General features: G+C 45.8%; 1 protein-coding gene across 1 annotated transcript in view; it reads right to left on the reverse strand.

Moving 5' to 3' along the window:
• The window catches only part of adamts17 (ADAM metallopeptidase with thrombospondin type 1 motif, 17), a 547,852-nt gene that overhangs the window by 7,495 nt on the left and 519,909 nt on the right, over nucleotides 1-20,448 (reverse strand). Inside the window, exon 22 of the mRNA XM_067971641.1 lies at nucleotides 2,769-2,946. Coding sequence (XP_067827742.1) covers nucleotides 2,769-2,946 — 178 coding nt within the window. The remainder of the gene's footprint in view (nucleotides 1-2,768; nucleotides 2,947-20,448) is intronic.

Here is a 20,448-nt window from a genome sequence, read left to right on the forward strand (position 1 = left end):
CACCCCCCGCCCGATTTAACCTGCCTGATTTACCCCACCTGATTTACCCCTGCCCAATTTTATTCTCTATTGATGTCAATAGAGTGTAAATCGGGGGGGGGGGGGGGGAAATCGGGGAGCTGTAGATCGGGCAGGGGGTAAATCGAGCATGGGGTAAATTGGGGAGTTGTAAATCGGGCAGGGGGTAAATCGGGCATGGGGTAAATTGGGGAGTTGTAAATCGGGCAGGGGGTAAATCGAGCATGGGGTAAATTGGGGAGTTGTAAATCGGGCAGGGGGTAAATCGGGCATGGGGTAAATCGGGGAGCTGTAGATCGGGCAGGGGGTAAATCGGGCATGGGGTAAATTGGGGAGTTGTAAATCGGGCAGGGGGTAAATCGGGCATGGGGTAAATTGGGGAGTTGTAAATCGGGCAGGGGGTAAATCGGGTGGGGGTAAATTGGGGAGTTGTAAATCGGGCAGGGGGTAAATCGGGGAGCTGTAAATCGGGTGGGGGTAAATCGGGCGCCTGAACCGAATATGCCACATTCTCGCCGGGCAGGTTGGGTTAAAATTGGGGCCAATGTGTGAGAAATCCTGCCCTCTTCCCGCTATCAAACTCAACCCAGAGGTTACTTTGGCTTTATAAGATGGACCTATTGGCATGGGTGAAGAAAGGATCAATAAATCCATTGAACTCAAACTAATTGGCCCTGTAGAGAATGTAGGGCTCACTTTGTGAGTGCATTCACTCAGCGCTGACACGATATTCCAACGTAGGCTGATGGGGAGCAAGGTTCCCCCAAAATGAAAAACGTGGAAAACCGAAATAAAAACAGAAGAAGTCACGTATGTGACATTGATTTTATGCCCGAGGTCCTTCCTCAAACAGTCAGAAAGGTCCGTCAGTGAGAAAATACCGAGGGTTCATTTTCACCCTCACTGATTGGGTGGTAATTTTCACCCATCCTTTGAGAACGTGCTCAACTTTCACTTTCACTGATTAGGAAATGACAATGAGGCGGGGTCTGTAACGGGTGATTGTTCCACTCCGATAGTTTACTGCCCAAGTGGTGAAGGTGAAATTCTCTCCCATATCACTCCCAGGCCGAGCACACAGATCACACATGGCCAAAAAACACGGTGCCTTCTCGGACTGGCAGCAACTTTTATATATACAAACCTGGCCAGGCCCAGTCATAACCTGTATCTATATAATTGTAAACAATTTTACAACACCAAGTTATAGTCCAACGATTTTATTTTTAATCCCACAAGCTTTCGGGGGCTTTCCCCTTCCTCAGGCGGTGTGGAAAAGACAATTTCGCTTTTCCACACCACCTGAGGAAGGGGGAAGCCCCCGAAAGCTTGTGGGATTAAAAATAAAATCGTTGGACTATAACTTGGTGTTGTAAAATTGTTTACAATTGTTAACCCCAGTCCATCACCGGCATCTCCACATCATGTATCTATATAGGTTGACATAAGAACATAAGAAATGGAGTAGGAGTAGGCCATACGGCCCCTCGTGCCTGCTCCACCATTCAATAAGATCAAGGCTGATCTTCCATCTCAACTCCATTTTCCTGCCCGATTCCCATATCCCTTGAATCCCCTAGAGTCTAAAAATCTATCCATCTCAGCCTTGAATATTCAACGACTCAGCATTCACAACTCTCTGGGGTAGAGATTTCCAAAGATTCACAACCCTCTGAGTGAAGAAATTCCTCCCCATCTCAGTCTTAAATGGCCGATTCCTTATCCTGAGATTATGCCCTCTAGTTCTAGACTCTCCAGCCAGGGGAAACAAATTCTCAGCATCTACCCTGTCAAGTCCCCTCAGAATCTTATCTGTTTCAATGAGATCACCTCTCACTCTTCTAAACTCCAGAGAGTACAGGCCCATTCTACTCAACCTCTCCTCATAGGACAATCCTCTCATCCCAGGAATTAATCTAGTGAACCGCCTCTATATCCTTCCTTAGATAAGGAGACCAAAACTGTACGCAGTACTCCAGGTGAAGTCTCATCAAAGCCCTGTACAATTAGAGTAAGACTTCCTTACTCTTGTACTCCAACCCCTTAAAGGCCAACATGCCATTTGTTTTCCTAATTGCCTGCTGTACCTGCATGTTAACTTTTTGTGTTTCTTGTACCAGGACACCCAAGTCTCTCTGGACACCAACATTTAATAATTTCTTACCATTTAAAAAATATTTTGTTTTTCTATTCTTCCTACCAAAGTGAATAACCTCACATTTCCCCACATTATACTTCATCTGCTACCTTCTTGTCCACTCACTTAACCCGTCTATATCCCTTTGCAGACTCTTTATGTCCTCCTCACAGCTTACTTTCCCACCTAGCTTTGTATCGTCAGCAACATTACACTTGGTCCGTTCATCCAAGTCATTAATATAGATTGTAAATAGCTGAGGCCCAAGCACCAATCCTTGCGGTACTCCACTAGTTACAGCCTGCCAACCTTTAAATGACCCGTTTAACCCTACTCTCTGTTTTCTGTCCGTTAACCAATCCTCTATCCATGCTAATATGCTACCCCCAACCCTATGAGCCTTTATCTTGCGTAACAACGTTTTGTGTCGCACCTTATTGAATGCCTTTTGAAAATTCAAATATATACATCCACTGATTCCCCTTTATCTACCCTGCTGGTTGGAATCAGCTTTAAGCTCTCTGCCCCCTAATGATCTGTCAGGACTCTGGTTCACATTTTGACCCATCTCATTACAACCCACAGTTATTGTAAAACGTGTATCGACACTCACCAAGCCTGGGCGATGTGATAGTGTTGACATTAATATTTTCATTGCAGGGTTTTTGGTGACATTGTTTGTAAGCTGGTGGTTTGGTTAAAGATGGGCATTCGTTGCCATGGCGACCGGTGACTCTGTGCATACATTGAACCACTCGTGACTGCAGGCCCTTCCCACATGTAGAGGAACACTGAAAAAAACATCAACATAGAGGCTCAATCCATCGATAGTTATTAGCTACTCAATCATATTTATATATTGGTAGCTCCTTAATAGGCAATGAGGAAACCAGTGACATCTTCAAGATTTAGAAAACAAATTGCTTTTGTCTGTGAAACTTTATTTACAACTGCCCTAAAAATAAGGGCAACTTCATTTGACACAAGACAATTTTAAAAGAGCTGATCTAAGAAACAATTTATTTTCACTACTCGTTGTTTATTTTTAAAAATTTTTTTTATTCATTCATGGAATGTGGGCGTCACTGCAAGGCCGGCATTTATTGCCCATCCCTAATTGCCCTTGAGAAGGTGGTGGTGAGCCGCCTTCTTGAACTGCTGCAGTCCGTGTGGTGAAGGTTCTCCCACAGTGCTGTTCGGAAGGGAGTTCCAGGATTTTGACCCAGCGACGATGAAGGAATGACGATATATTTCCAAGTCGGGATGGTGTGTGACTTGGAGGGGAACGTGCAGGTGGTGTTGTTCCCATGTGCCTGCTGCTCTTATCCTTCTCGGTGGTAGAGGTTGCGGGTTTGGGAGGTGCTGTCGAAGAAGCCTTGGCGAGTTGCTGCAGTGCATCCTGTGGATGGTACACACTGCAGCTACGGTGCGCTGGTGGTGAAGGGAGTGAATGTTTAGGCTGGTGGATGGGGTGCCAATCAAGTGGACTGCTTTGTCCTGGATGGTGTCGAGCTTCTTGAGTGTTGTTGGAGCTGCGCTCGTCCAGGCAAGTGGAGAGTATTCCGTCACACTCCTGACTTGCGTCTTCTAGATGGTGGAAAGGCTTTGGGGAGTCAGGAGGTGAGTCACTCGCCACAGAATACCCAGCCCCTGACCTGCTCTCGTAGCCACAGTATTTATGTGGCTGGTCCTGTTAAGTTTCTGATCAATGATGACCCCCAGGATGTTGAGGTGGGGGATTCTGCGATGGTAATGCCATTGAATTACAAGGAGAGGTGGTTAGACTCTCTCTTGTTGGAGATGGTAATTGCCTGGCACTTATCTGGTGCGAATTTTACTTGCCACTTATCAGCCCAAGCCTGGATGTTGTCCAGGTCTTGCTGCATGCGGGCACGGACTGCTTCATTATCTGAGGGGTTGCGAATGGATGTGAACACTGTGCAGTCATCAGCGAACATCCCCATTTCTGACCTTACGACACTATACATAGTGGGAGTTGATGATTTAAATCGGGGAGCTGACTTAGTGAAGTTACTGGGGAGATTTTACAAATTCATGCTCCCAGTGCAGGGCCCCGTAAAGCGGGAATGGTTATCGGGAATTCCAGAGTGGAGGTCAGTGATATTTCCTGATACTCGCTCATAATGCACCAGGCCCTGCGCCCAGATGGTGAATTTGTAAAACCTATCCTGATGACTCTGACAGTGTGAGGGAGGTGAGTTAACACCAGTGGACGTGTGATCAGTAACCTGGGTTGATTCTGTTATTCTGTCGTTGCATATTGTTTAACTCAGCTCATTTACAGTCAGGGTCACTGTGATAATGCCATCAGCACTCATTATTTAAACAAAACATTGAGAAAAATTCATGGAAAGACAACAAAAGGGATGTTAATTGTCTATAAGGTAAATTCATCGATCCCATGCTCCCAGTGTGGTTGAAGGGAGCACAGATCTGAGACAGGGCTTCCACATTGTGATTCTCAACCTGTGTTCCTTTCGACGCAGCTTCCTTGCAGTGAGCACGGGATTGGTGAACTAACACTTACGAGAAATATGAAGTGTTCACAGTTTGCAAATTGCCACTAATTACTAAATCATCAGCATCTGCTGGGAGACGATTACAGAAAACCCCGAGGTATTTGAGACTGCGTGGGCAATGAAATAAAGCCGGTTCATGCATTCACATCTTTGTTATCTCAAAAAAACCAGCCTCCAGCAGCTGAGAAGATAATAATCCACATTCTATGACTACTGGGCTTTGCACCAGAAAGTTCCTCAGAGAAAAATAAGAAGCTTTTAAAAGCTGTGTAGAAGCCGTTTATTTGTTGTACATAACTTATTTGGGTACAAACACTAAATGAACATATCCGTAACTACGACTCTCTCAAAAACCATCAGCTCATCTTAAAACTTTTCTGCCTCAACTTTAGGTGCAATGAACAATGAGAGAAAGTGGTGGCTGATTGATTAGTTCTGGCAGCTTCTAGTTCTGACCTCCAATCAACCCGATCGATTCCAACAGGCCCCAATCTTGCCCTCCAACCAATTTGATTCTGACATGTTCCTACCTTCCAACTGAACCGATTAGGGAAAACCGGCAAACTCCAATCATAGTGATAACAGCTGATTTTCCTTGAGAGACACAAAGAAGCTGACAAGGGTTGAAATGCTGACTGTCACTTTAAACCATTGACTGGACGCTGAACTAAGGACAGACTCTGGAGTAGAGTGAGTGGATAGAAGCAGATTACACAGTACAAAACAAGCTGGATGTTCACCTTTAGAACTTTCAAAGCTCTGTGATATTTAACTTCTGATAAATTCAGAAATGTGAAAGAAAATTTCTAAATTTGAAATAAGCCTGTTACTAATTTCTCGGCTGAACGGGAATTTTGCTCCAAGTGATAAATGGGAAACAGTAGAAGGTGCTGTTTATATCTTGAGTGATTAAAAACAGACACATTGACTAAAACAGGATAAACTGGATATTTGTTCACTACTATGTACTCTATAAAGGCAAAGGAATATTTTCCATGTAAAATAAAACAGCTTTACTCATGATTAAAATGTTTCCGTGGTGATTGTTTCAAGTGCAAAGAGATCTTTAACAATTATTGTGTTGAATGACCTGCCTCCCCTGTTTCTGAGCTGTAGATTCTACATTATTCAGCTCCCACCACAAACTCCGAACCCACGCCACCAACTCCATCCCCCTCCCCAGCCATAGTCTCAGGGTGAACCAGACTGTTTGGAGCCTCAGCGTCCTACTCAACCCCAACCTCACATCCTCACCACCTCATCCATCACCCGTGTCCTCGTTGACCTACATTGTCTCCCGGTTTCCATAATTTAAAATTCTCTTCCTTGTGTTTAAATCCCTACATGGCCTGACTCTTCCCTATCTCCGTAACCTCCTCCATCTCTTCAGCCCCCCTCATAACTCTCCATTCCACTAAATGTGGCCTCTTGTGCATTCCACCCTCTCTTTGCCCCATTTTTGGCAGCCGTGCATCCAGCCATCCAGGCCCCATACGCTGGAATTCCCTTCCTAGATGCCTTTGCCTCTCCTTCTTTAAGATCCTCCTTAAAACGCACCTCTGGCCAAGCATTTCGTAAATCCTCCTAATATCTCTTTCTTTGACAGCACTTCCCAAATCTCCACCACCTAGGACAAGGGCAGCAGGTGCATGGGAACACCATCACCTCCAGGTTCCCCTCCGAGTCACACACCATCCTGACTTGGACGTAAATCACCGTTTCTTCATTGTCGCTGGGTCAAATACCTAACAGAACTGTGGGAGCACCATCAACACACGGACTGCTGCGATACATGAAGAAAGCTCACCACCTTTCAGAGGGCAATTACCGGGTACGGTAGCATAGTGGTTACGTTACTAGACTAGTAATCCAGAGGCCTGGACTAATAATCCGGAGTCATGAGTTCAAATCCCGCCACGGCAGCTGGGGAATTTAAATTCAATTAATTAAATAAAATCTGGAATAAAAAAACTAGTATCAGTAATGGTCACAAAAACCCATCTGGTTCACTAATGACCTTTAGGGAAGGAAACCTGCCATCCTTACCCGGTCTGGCCTATATGTGACTCTAGATCCACAGGAATGTGGTTGATTCTTAATTGCCCTCTGAAATGGCCTAGCAAGCCACTCAGCTGTACAATCTTGCTACAAAAAGTCATAATAAGAATAAAACCGGACGGACCACAATGCACCGGACACGACAAAGGCAAACCAAGCCCAGTCGACCCAGCAAAGTCCTCCTCACTAACATCTGGGGACATGTGCCAAAATTGGGAGAGCTGTCCCACAGACTAGTCAAGCAACAGCCTGACATAGCCATACTCACAGAATCATACCTTTCAGCCAACGTCCCGGACCCTTCCATCACCATCCCTGGGTATGTCCTGTCCCACCGGCGGGACAGACCCACCAGAGGTGGCGGTACAGTGATATACAGTCAGGAGGGAGTGGCCCTGGGAGTCCTCAACATTGACTCTGGACCCCATGAAATCTCATGGCATCAGGTCAAACATGGGCAAGGAAACTTCCTGCTGATTACCACCTACCGCCCTCCCTCAGCTGATGAATCAGTCCTCCTCCATGTTGTGCACCACTTGGGGAAAGTACTGAGGGTAGCAAGGGCACAGAATGAACTCTGGGTGGGGGGACTTCAATGTCCATCACCAAGAATGGCTCAGTAACACTACTGCTGGCCAAGTCCTGAAGGACATAGCTGCCAGACTAGGCCTGCGGCATGTGGTGAGCGAACCAATACGAGGGATAAACCTATTTGACCTCATCCGTGCCAATCTACCTGTCATAGATGCATTGGTCCATGACAGTATTGGTAGGAGTGACCACCGCACAGTCCTCGTGGAGACGAAGTCCCGTTTTCACTCTGAGGACACCATCCAACGTGTTGTGTGGCACTACCACCGAGCTAAATGGGATAGATTCAGAACCGATCTAGCAGCTCAAAACTGGGCATCCATGAGGCGCTGTGGGCCATCAGCAGCAGCAGAATTGTATTCCAGCACAATCTGTAACCTCATGGTCCAGCATATTCCTCACTTTACCATTACCAACAAGCCAGGGGATCAACCCTGGTTCAATGAGGAGTGTAGAAGAGCATGCCAGGAGCAGCACCAGGTGTACCTAAAAATGAGGTGCCAACCTGGTGAAGTTACAACTCAGGACTACATGCATGCTAAACAGCGGAAGCAACATGCTATAGACAGAGCTAAGCGATTTCACAACCAATGGATCAGATCAAAGCTCTGTAGTCCTGTCACATCTAGTCGTGAATGGTGGTGGACAATTAAACAACTAAAGGGAGGAGGAGGCTCTGTGAACATCCCCATCCTCAATGATGGCGGAGTCCAGCACGTGAGTGCAAAAGACAAGGCTGAAGCTATTTGCAACCATCTTCAGCCAGAAGTGCCGAGTGGATGATCCATCTCAGCCTCCTCCCGATATCCCCACCATCACAGAAGCCAGTCTTCAGCCAATTCGATTCACTCCACATGATATCAAGAAACGGCTGAGTGCCCTGGATAAAACAAAGGCTATGGGCCCCAACAACATCCCAGCTGCAGTGCTGAAGACTTGTGCTCCAGAACTAGCTGCACCTCTAGCCAAGCTGTTCCAGTACAGCTACAACACTGGCATCTATCCGACAAAGTGGAAAATTGCCCAGGTATGTCCTGTCCACAAAAAGCAGGACAAATCCAATCTGGCCAATTACCGCCCCATCAGTCTACTCTCAATCATCAGCAAAGTGATGGAAGGTGTCATGGACAGTGCGATCAAGTGGCACTTACTCACCAATAACCTGCTCACCGATGCTCAGTTTGGGTTCCGCCAGGACCACTCGGCTCCTGACCTCATTACAGCCTTGGTCCAAACATGGACAAAAGAGCTGAATTCCAGAGGTAAGCTGAGAGTGACTGCCCTTGACATCAAGGCAGCATTTGACCGAGTGTGGCACCAAGGAGCCCTGGTAAAATTGAAGTCAATGGGAATCAGGGGGAAAACTCTCCAGTGGCTTGAGTCACACCTAGCAGAAAGGAAGATGGTAATGGTTGTTGGAGGTTAATCATCTCAGCCCCAGGACATTGCTATAGGAGTTCCTCAGGGCAGTGTCCTAGGCCCAACCATCTTCAGCTGCTTCATCAATGACCTTCTCTCCATCATAAGGTCAGAAATGGGGATGTTTGCTGATGACTGCACAGTGTTCAGTTCCATTCGCAACCCCTCAGATAATGAAGCAGTCCGTGCCCGCATGCAGCAAGACCTGGACAACACCCAGGCTTGGGCTGATAAGTGGCTAGTAACATTCGTGCCAGACAAGTGCCAGGCAATGACCATCTCCAAGAAGAGAGAGTCTAACCACCTCCCCTTGACAGTCAACGGCATTACCATCGTCGAATCCCCTACCATCAACATCCTGGGGGTCACCATTGACCAGAAACTTAACTGGACCAGCCACATAAATACTGTGGCTACAAGAGCAGGTCAGAGGCTGGGTATTCTGTGGCGAGTGACTCACCTCCTGACTCCCCAAAGCCTTTCCACCATTTACAAGGCACAAGTCAGGCGTGTGATGGAATACTCTCCACTTGCCTGGATGAGTGCAGCTCCAACAACACTCAAGAAGCTCGACACCATCTAGGACAAGGCAGCCCGCTTGACTGGCACCCCATCCACCACCCTAAACAGTCACTCCCTTCACCACCGTTGCACCGTGGCTGCAGTGTGTACCATCCACAGGATGCACTGCAACTACTCGCCAAGGCTTCTTCGACAGCACCTCCCAAACCTGCCACCTCTGCCACCTAGAAGGACAAGGGCAGCAGGCACATGGGAACAACACCACCTGCACGTTCCCCTCCAAGTCACACACCATCCCATCTTGGAAATATTCGCTGTTGCTTCATCCTCGCTGGGTCAAAATCCTGGAACTACCTACCTAACAGCACTGTGGGAGAACCGTCACCACACGGACTGCAGCGGCTCAAGAAGGCGGCTCACCACCACCTTCTCAAGGGGCAATTAGGGATGGGCAATAATTGCTGGCCTTGCCAGCGACGCCCACATCCCATGAACGAATGAAAAAAAAACTAGGGATGGGCAATAAATGCCAACCTTGCTGCACATCCCGAGAATGATTTTTTTTAAAAGCACCAATTTTTACTTGATTAAGCCTCTGTGAAGCTCCTTGGGATATTATTCTACATTAAAGGCGCTGTATTAATGCAATTTATTGTTGTACTTGTTTAAAAGCAACCATTTCTCAGCATAGGCCAAACTGTCTCCCTTCTTGTTCTGATCTGGTGACCTGTTAAATACCCTAGTGTTAGCTTTGTCTTTGTCATGTTAAGGATACCGAACCAAAATATTTCATTGTGTGACATTCGACTTCCGGCAGGATCAACTTCGTTAGCTTCCCAAGTGTCCCTGAGATATCGGGTTACCTGTCTGCTGTATATTTTCCTAACACTGTCCCTGTACGTTGTAATCATTCCCATCCTCTGGAGTCAGCCATGTTTCCGTTATTCCTACTACAGCAGATTTCCCTGCAGCCACATCGACCCCATTTCCAGTATCGTATTTCTAATGTTTCTAGCATCCATGTACGTATCTCATATTGTAGATGTGCCAACTTTACTGACTCCTTGTATCCGTCTGTTGTAATCGCTGCTTCCTGTGTGTCTCTATCACTTTCTGCGCCCATACCTGCAGCGTGATTATCCTCCACTCTACAATCAGTCTGGTCTGCTCTCCCCCCCGCCTGACTAAATTATTCTCGATAGCTATTCCTGGAAAGTCTCATCACTCTTGCTTTGTTAAGCTGCAGCGTGTCACTCCTGAATGAGTCATTTTTTTTGTACTGAAAATGTTCCCAGTTACTTAGGAAAATAACATCATTAACTTCACACCAGACTGCCAGCCATTTAGTTGCATCTTCAATGTTCTGTCTGAACTCACCTCCTTTGCCAAACACCAGGAGTACGTCAGAGAACATTATTTTGCATCCCCTATCTTTGAGTTTTGAGGTGATCCTCACACTTGCAACTTTTAAGGCCCCTATATTGTTTCTCCCTCTGAAGTTTAGTTCTACACTGACTACTTCCAATGGGTCTCTTCCTGTCCCTTTCATTGTCCTTCTAATCTTAATGGGCCACTCTAGCTTCAGGTAAACAACTCACCATCCTATAGATATTATCCTTACACAGACATATCGACCCACCTTCAAGAGCAAACAGTTCCCTACAAAAACAGCCTGTATCATTGGCCCAGCAATCTCACATGGTTTTCTACCTTTTCTTCTGTTACTTGGTTTCTTCTGGCCTGGTTTTTGTCTGCATTATTGGGCACTGTCGTTACTGGAACCACCTGAGTCTTTCTTACTTTCCTTGTTACTTTTGCCAATCTTAACTCTCCCGAGATCCCCATTTCCTTGGTTTCCCTCAGCACTTGTCTCTTTTCCCTGACTACTCTTGTGTCTGGTTGCGCTAATCCTTGATGACTTGCTCTTGAGGACTAGCACCAGACTGTCCATTTCAGAATTATGTTCCTTCAGTTACGAAGACACATCCCCTTGAAATCTCAGGAAATTTCAAACATTGTGCATTTCCCAAAATTCCGTTAGTAGTTTGTTATCGCAACACAGAAAGGGCATTTTCCCCATCATATTCTGGAAGAATTTTGGGCCCTAGGTGTTTTAGAAAATGAGAGCTTTGAAAGATGCAAAGGAAATTCATTCCTCGGAGAGTCTGTGTTTGCCGATGCTTCTTGAAGCATACTGTGATCTCTAACCGTGCACTGCATGAGAGGGTAAGTTACAGGACAAGCGCTCAGTGAGATGGGCACTGCAACAGATGTACTTCGTGCGAGAAAGATAAATATAGGACGGATGGAAATCAACTGATGTCAGAACTCCTGGAGCTGAATAAACGCAGAGCATCATTCGAGTTAGTTCTTTGCTTGTCTTAGGTACAGGCTCGCACACTCTGTAATTCTGCAATTACCCAACCTCAGGAATGATAGCAAGTCTCCATGTCAACTCTGGCCTGTAAACATGTGACTTTATTGGTATTAGAAGCTTATTGTCCACCCCAATCAGAGCCAAAGGGTGTTACAAGGCCTTAGACTAAGATATTCTCCCTGAATACCCTTGGGAGTTCCACCTGTCTCCCACCGTCTCTGGGATTTTCCAGCCTGCCTCGTAAAAGAGTGGGATCTTTGCCTGCTGCTTACAAGGAAAATGTCATCAGGGGAGGAGGGAGGGAGGGGGAAGAGTGTGGAGCTAGGGGATGGGAGGTACCTATGCTGAAGTACCTGCTTCCCTGCCCCATTTGGGACCCGGCGATGTACTGGAGGCTGGTACACCGAGTGAGGTGAGGCCTACCAGCCCTCAGATAAGTGAAATGGGTCTCCTTGTGGTCTGGGAAGCAGGTTAGACCCCAGGAAAAAGATACAATTTTTAAAAAAAGACTCTTGATTAGCTCCCTTACACAGGGGCTGAAGGGGACACGGCTGAAATTTGGGGATCGCTCCAGTGATGGGCACGTACTGGATTCTCCCAGCTGGATGGGGCAGGTGGGCACTGGAGATGTGTCCCCAAGGGTGCCCCCCTAGCCCCATGCACATTAGGTACCCTCCCCGAGTGGTCAGTGTTGGAGGGTGCAACCGCCAGAATCGTGTCCCAAGGATTTGTGGGGCACAGCTTTTGGTTGCTCTAGAACACATTCGCATAGTTCCCAAATAGTAAATTCTCGTTTTACTGTTCTGTGGTTCTGGGAGATTATCTTGTCTTTTCTAATCTCAGATTTTAAAAAGCTTAAAAAAATACTCAGAAACTAGATCCATTTTGTAGGATTTTGTAAACCATCCGTTAGACCTGACAAGCTCTCACACATCCTCTTGATTCAGCCTTTGGGATTAGGCCTAATGTGTTATCCATTTGGTTCCTGGTTGAAGATTTTTTTTTACAGGAAGTCAAGTCCAGGAGGCGGGAGGGGGCCGTTTTTGGAAAGATATAATTTCACCTTTTCTTTCAACACTCTGACCTAGAATGGCATAAATATTCTCTAAGCAATGAAAAACCTGCAGCTAATACAATTCACAACTTATTAACTTGTGCCTTAAGAGACATGCTAATGAGCTCACATCCCTTCTAATCACTGCTGTTCCTGCTCAGCCCCTTTTACATCTTCTGTAACTGGGTTTTTAACAAGAGTTTTGACTGTGCTACCTCCATCAGACTCACCTGCTCCATTTATCGAATCGTTACTCTTTCCGAGGCCTCCTTCTGAACGCTCGGGTCTATCCTGGGGTGAATCTCCTCCTTGCTCCTCTTCTTGAGCGCTTGTGTGTAAAACCAATTGAACTTCAGCTCTTTAAGCATCCTGAGCCCAGAGGATTTTGACCATTCGGAAAGCAATCTATTTCGCGCCGCTCGGGAATCAACTTTTACCAGTTCTCTAACCGTGGGAACTTTGACGAGCCGAAGCTTCCACGTTTTTAAGCTTCGAGGGATGGAGAGGATGGGAGTTAAAGGTGTGGGGCGAAAGGGTGGGGGTAAGGAAGAAGGAAAGGAGGGGTCGGGCTTGAACTTATCATTTATGGGGCATAGAATTATGGTGGTCTTGCAGTTTTTGTTCATGGGTAATTACAGGTGGCCCACTCACTGGTCCTGATGTGTTTCTGGTCCTCAGTTCCAGGCTGGTCTGCACGGATTGTAGGGCCTGTGAGTCTTTTACTCTTTGTGTGGTTATGTGGGGATTAACATAATTCGATAGGGTACTAGTTAACAAGATCAAGTAAAATTCCTTTGTATTGGTAAAAAGTTAAAAACAGTGGATGTCCAAAGGGACTTAGGGGTTCAGGTACATAGATCATTGAAGTGTCATGAACAGGTGCAGAAAATAATCAAGAAGGCAAATGGAATGTTGGCCTTTATATCTAGAGGACTAGAGTACAAGGGGGCAGAAGTTATGCTGCAGCTATACAAAATCCTGGTTAGACCGCACCTGGAGTACTGTGAGCAGTTCTGGGCACCGCACCTTCGGAAGGACATATTGGCCTTGGAGGGAGTGCAGCGTAGGTTTACTAGAATGATACCCAGACTTCAAGGGTTAAGTTACGAGAAGAGATTACACAAATTGGGGTTGTATTCTCTAGAGTTTAGAAGGTTAAGGGGTGATCTGATCGAAGTTTATAAGATGTTAAGGGGAACAGATAGGGTGGATAGAGAGAAACTATTTCCGTTGGTTGGGGATTTTAGGAGTAGGGGGCACAGTCTAAAAATTAGAGCCAGACCTTTCAGGAGCGAGATTAGAAAACATTTCTACACACAAAGGGTTGTAGAAGTTTGGAACTCTCTTCCGCAAACGGCAATTGATACTAGCTCAATTGCTAAATTTAAATCTGAGATAGATAGCTTTTTGGCAACCAAAGGTATTGAGGGATATGGGCCAAAGGCAGGATCACTCCTGCTCCTCCAGGCCCCACAAAAGGAAAGTTTCCGACTCGTCAGACCTATGTTCCTATCAAAACTGAGATTGATAGATTTTTATTAGGTAAGGGTATTAAGGGTTGATGGAGTTAAGATACAGATCAACATTAATCTGATTGAGTGGGGTATGATTCTATGAAAACCTAAAAATGGGAATCCAGGTTTAACAGTCAGATGGGTCTGAGGGAAACAGCACGGGGGAGCTGTGTACTGAGGGTATCCAACCTGGGGGCCCCAAGTCTTGGCATTCTGGCCTTTGAAGCCTGCATCCCAGAGTACGAAAAGAGGTAGCCATGGAAATAGTGGACGCATTAGTTGTCATCTTCCAAAATTCTATAGATTATGGAACAGTTCCTGCAGATTGGAGGGTGGCAAATGTAACCCCACTATTTAAAAAAGGAGGGAGAAAGAAAACAGGGAACTACAGACCGGTTAGCCTAACATCAGTAGTAGGGAAAATGCTAGAGTCTGTTATAAAGGATGTGATAACAGGACACTTAGAAAATTAGATTAGACAAAGTCAACATGGATTTATGAAAGGGAAATCATGTTTGACAAACCTACTGGAGTTTTTTGAGGCTGTAACTGGTAGAATAGATAAGGGAGAACCAGTGGATGTGGTTTATTTGGATTTTCAGAAGGCCTTTGATAAAGTCCCACATAAGAGGTTCGTGTGTAAAATTAAAGCACATGGGATTGGTGGGAATATACTGGCATGGATTGAAAATTGGTTAACAGACAGGAAACAGAGAGTAGGAATAAATGGGTCTTTTTCGGGGTGGCAGGCAGTGACTAGTGGGGTACCACAGAGATCAGTGCTTGGGCCCTAGCTATTCACAATATATATCAATGATTTGGATGAGGGAACCAAATGTAATATTTGCAAGTTTGCTGACAACACAAAACTAGGTGGGATCGTGAGTCGTGAGGAGGATGCAAAGAGGCTTCAAGGCGATTTAGACAAGTTGAGTGAGTGGGCAAATACATGGCAGATAATGTGGATAAATGTGAAGTTATCCACTTTGGAAGGAAAAACAGAAAGGCAGAGTATTATTTAAATGGTGTTAGATTGGGAAATGTTGATGTACAAAGGGACCTGGGTGTCCTTGTACTCCAGTCACTGAAAGCAAATATGCAGGTGCAGCAAGCAGTTAGGAAGGCAAATGGTGTGTTGGCCTTCATTGCAAGAGGATTTGAGTACAGGAGCAAGGATGTCTTACTGCAGTTATATAGGGCCTTGGTGAGACCACACCTGGAGTATTGTGTGCAGTTTTGATCTCCTTACGTATGAAAGGACATACTTGTCAAAGAGGGAGTGCAACGAAGGTTCACCAGACTGATTCCTGGGATGGCAGCACTGTCGTACAGGAGAGATTGGGTCGACTCTGCCTGTATTCACTCGAGTTTAGAAGAGTGAGTGGGGATCTCATTGAAACACATAAAATTCTGACAGGGCTAGACAGACTGGATGCGGGGAGGATGTTTCCCCGGGCTGGGGGGGTCCAGAACGAGGGGTCACAGTCTCAGGATACGGGGAAGGACATTTAGGACTGAGATGAGGAGAAATTTCTTCACTCAGAGGGTGGTGAACCTGTGGAATTCTCTACCACAGAAGGCTGTGGAGGCCAAGCCACTGAATATGTTTAATTTGGAGCTAGATAAACTTCTAGACACAAAAGGCATCAAGGGGTATGGGGAGAGAGCGGGAATATGGTATTGAGATAGAGGATCAGCCATAATCATATTGAATGGCGGAGCAGGCTCGAAGGGCTGAATGGCCTACTCCTGCTCCCATTTTCTATGTTGCTATGACAACTTAGTTGTATGTACTTACATCTAATATTCAGTATGTTGCTCTGTATGAATTTCATGGGCCTGAACATTTGGAAAATGGTCCAATTTTAGTGTTGTTGCCTCAGTGGTGGATAAACCATAAACCAGAATCAGATCTGTTAATATCAGTAACTTGCGATATCTGTAAATTAATAGCTTTAAACTTAAAACGTGGCCTCTGAGGTTTGATGGTACAAGCCCATGTGGTCACCGCTGCTGCATTGGATACAAAGAAGCCTGGTTGAGTGATAGGTGGGCTCACGACAGAAACTAGGAGTTAGCAGAATGACTCACTCTAAGGAAGAATACAGGAAATACCTCACATTACACAACATAAAGAGAAGTCTTCATGATAAATTATTGTCTGAGATCAGTGCTCCTTAGTCTACCGATAAAGCAAAGCAGACCAGCAGATAAATCAACAATAAGCAAAGGATGCACTTTTCTATGTTTAATATAAAGGGGGAGAGGAAGCCTCCCCCACTGGGAGTGTGTCGAGTTGGAAAATTATTCCCGACCGGCCTATAATATATCCTGAGGTAACACATCCCACTCATTGCTTGAACACGTCTGTAGACCTATTTAATTCCTGCAGCTTTGTTTTCTTGAGCAGTCCTTTCTTGGTCTTTTAGGTATCAGCTGTGGCTCAGTTGGTAGCACTCTCACCTGAGAGTCAGAAGGTTGTGGGTTCAAGTCCCACTTCAGAGACTTAAGTACAAAACCCAGGCTGACACCAGTGCAGTACTGAGGGAGTGCTGCATTGTCTGAGGTGCCATCTTTCCGATGAGACGTTAAACTGAGGCCCTGTCTGGCCTCTCGGGTGAATGTAAAAGATCCCATGGCACTATTACAAAGTAAGAGCAGTGGAGTTCTCCTGGTGTCCTAGGCCAATATCTATCCCTCAACTAGTATCACTAAGGCAGACTATCTGGTCATTTATCTCATTGCTGTTTGTGGGATCTTGCTGTGTGCAAATAGGCTGCTGCATTTCCTACATTACAACAGTGACTATACTTCAATAGTATTTTGTTGGCTGTAAAGCACCTTGGGGTGCCCTGAGGTCATGAAAGGTGCTATGCAAACGCAAGAGTAAGGCAGGAAAAAGGGAATGAGCCAGGGAGAGACGAAGGCAATGAAAGCAACGTGAAAAAGAGACAGGAGGGCATAATCCAGATATTAAAAAAATAGCAATAAAGAATTCCAAAAGTCTGGGTTTCAAAATGTCTTGCATTAGTTGTAGTCACAATGAGAAGAATATCAGTGGCTGTTTTTTGGCACTCTCAGGCTTATTCCTCGATTGGTCATTCCCAGTGAGGTGCGGGGCCTTGGAGAATCGAGAATTTGGGCCTCAGGTTTTCATCCATTTAAATAAACAGACAGAAATTCTGGGTCTGACAGCCTGTGATTTCCTTACTTTTGGTTTCAGCTCTACCTCAGTGGGTAGCACTCTTGCCTGAGAGTCAGAAGGTTGTGGGTTCAAGTCCCACTCCAGAGTTTTAAGCGCAAAATCCAGATTGGCACACTGAGGGAGTGCTGCACTGTCGGAGGTGCCGTCTTTTGGATGAGACGTTAAACCATGGCCCCTTCTGCCCTCTCAGGTGGACATAAAAGATCCCACGGCACTATTTTGAGTAAGAGCAGGGGAGTTCTCCCTGGTGTCCTGGGCCAATATTCATCCCTCAACCAACATCACTATAACAGATCATTTGGGTTACGGGGAGCGGGCAGGAAATTGGACATGAATTTAGATTTGAGGTTAGGACCAGATCAGCCATGATCTTATTGAATGGCGGAGCAGGCTTGAGGGGCCGATTGGCCTACTCCTGCTCCTATTTCTTATGTTCTTATCATCTGGCCATTATCACATTGCTGTTTGTGGGACCTTGCTGTGCACAAATTGGCTGCCTCATTTCCTACATTACAACAGTGACTACACTTTGAAAGTATTTCATTAGCTGTGAAGCACTTTGGGACATACTGAGGTTGTGAAAGGCGCTATATAAATGCAAGTTCTTTCTTCCTATCAGCGCTCCCTGTGAGTGTCACATCTCACCGGGCACTCTCGATTGGACAAACCGCTCTCACATTTAAACATGTGGCTCTTTTTCAGTACAGAACTTACTTTCCGAGCTTTGAAAGGGTTCGGCATTCCCAATCCAGAAAATGAGAATGGAAAACATTCCACGTTAAATTGACAGTCGAACTTCAAGGAACTCCCAGCTCAGAACTGGGAAAAATTCCATCTGGGCTTGATCCCAATGAAGGGCAGTTCACGACACTAACTCAATGTTCCACATCAATCCTCCTTTGTCCTGCATTTAATCACAACAGGATTGTGCAGTTGTGCTGTCTTTTCCCCTCAAGAGTAGTACTTTTCCCCTCTGCTTTATTTTGCAGGGACCATTCAGCACTATCAGCGTTTCTGAGGCTGGGAGATATCGCTACTTAATTGGACTAGCAGAGAACTTGCCCAATGACTATTGTTTGTTGTCAGAGCTGTTGGCTTGTCGCGAGTTAATCCCAGGAGAAGGAACGGAACCAGAAACATTTCGGAAGAGCTGTTCAAAAATTCAGCCGCGTTAAAATTGAAAGATTTTCCCAGGTCTGCAGCTGCGTTTTTCCCAATGCTTGAAAACAGACTTCTGCTAAAAACCGTCAATTCTAGCACTTGCACCAGCATGAACAGCTAATGTTCCATTTGCTTGGTTTTGTGGGAGCAAGTGATATTCACCACAGGCAAACAGACATTCCAGCTGGAAAAAAATGCAAAAACCACATTTGCCTCAGATCTGAATTCTCTTCCCATCCCACCCTCCAATTATGAAGCCAGTGCTTGGGGTTTAAGTGGTGATAATCAGGGTGGGCGGGGACTATCCCCTGTCTGGCAGCCATTGATACCTGGAAATGCTTAAAGCACAGTTGACCACAATTCCAGCCATTCTGGAGATAGTTTAGGATGCCACAAAGGCCAAAAAAACTCCTCTCAGACCCACTCTTTTGCCTCCTGTGCTTGTTCCCAGGGGTTGAGGGCAGGCTGCCCCCAGTAATGATCACTCCTAACAGCAGGAAGATGTAGTCCCCTGCAATGGGGAACCACTCGGTCATCAACACCAACATGTGCGCTAAACATCAGTAGGTTGTGTATCACCTGAACAAATTATATTTGATCTCTCACTAAGGCTGGCAAAATACACAGCAATATGGACCCCTTTCCCTACAGTCTATATTAAATCTGCCTCGCCAACCCCATGGATGGAAGGACAGACTGGCCCACTCACTGCACAGACCACAAGGATAGCGACCCAATTCATTGGTATCACCAGACGAGATAGGGTAGTCACTTTATGCCACTTCCTTGTTGCCCTACTTGCCCCCTTCCATTCCCCATCCTCCTGATCACCAGCAACAGAACCCTCTGATTCTAAAGTATCTAACATTACAGTACCAGTTTGTGAAACCAAGCCATCGGGCTTACTGTATTACTGTCTCCTCCTACAAGTGGCTTATAAGCAAATTTCAAATCAGCAATACAAACCAGTAACCTATTGGTTAAGGGAAATTTGCCACATTCCACCTGGTTGGAATTTGAAACTCTTTAAGTGTTACCTCAGCCTCAGTTGGTGGCACTCTTATCTCTGAGTCACAAGTCTGTGGGTTCAAGTCTTACTCCAGGACTCGAGTACATAGTCTAGGCGGATATTTCAGTGCAGTACTGTGGGAGTGTTGCATTATTGTGAGTGCTATCTTTGAGATGAGGCATTAAAACCGAGGCCCCATTTGCCTGTTCAGCTGAATGTTAAGATCCCCAGGCAGCATTTGAAGAAAAGATCTCCTGCTGTCCTGGTGCTATTCTGATCCCTCAATTAGCACCATCAGAAACAGATTAACTGGCCATTCGTCTCATTCACTCTTTGTGGCTGTCACGTTTCTGGACTTTTTTCACCATTTTCCACAGAAGGAAGTTGGACAAAACAGTACTTTTCATGGGAGGATTTTGAAAGCAATGCGCATTCTCACAAATGTTTTAAAAAAAAGCTCCCTGACAAAAGGTGGAAAATATCCTGATCAAACGTTGCTTCTCCCAGAGACTAAACAATAAGCAATTTGTTAGTTTGTCTGCGTATTCTGGGAGACACCTCTTGCCATTGTGTTGGAAGACCCTTTGGTCTGTGAAAGTCTGAGGGAGGGATAGGCTTTTTGACAGAGAGTGAGATGCTTTTAAGCACAGAACACGGACATCAGGAAAGGCAGTCGGGCTTTTGGGAAACAGGATGCTGCACAGACAGGTGGGCAGGAAAAGGCTACGAAAGGCAGGATGGGGGACTGCAGAGGCAATGGTTCCGCTCTGGGCTGTAGAACAGGATACAGAGAGATTATTCTGGTTAAGTTAAATAAGATTACCCACTGAAGTGGGGATAGCG

The sequence above is a fragment of the Heptranchias perlo genome, chromosome 34, assembly GCF_035084215.1.
Source record: "Heptranchias perlo isolate sHepPer1 chromosome 34, sHepPer1.hap1, whole genome shotgun sequence".
In the NCBI taxonomy this organism is placed as follows: domain Eukaryota; kingdom Metazoa; phylum Chordata; class Chondrichthyes; order Hexanchiformes; family Hexanchidae; genus Heptranchias; species Heptranchias perlo.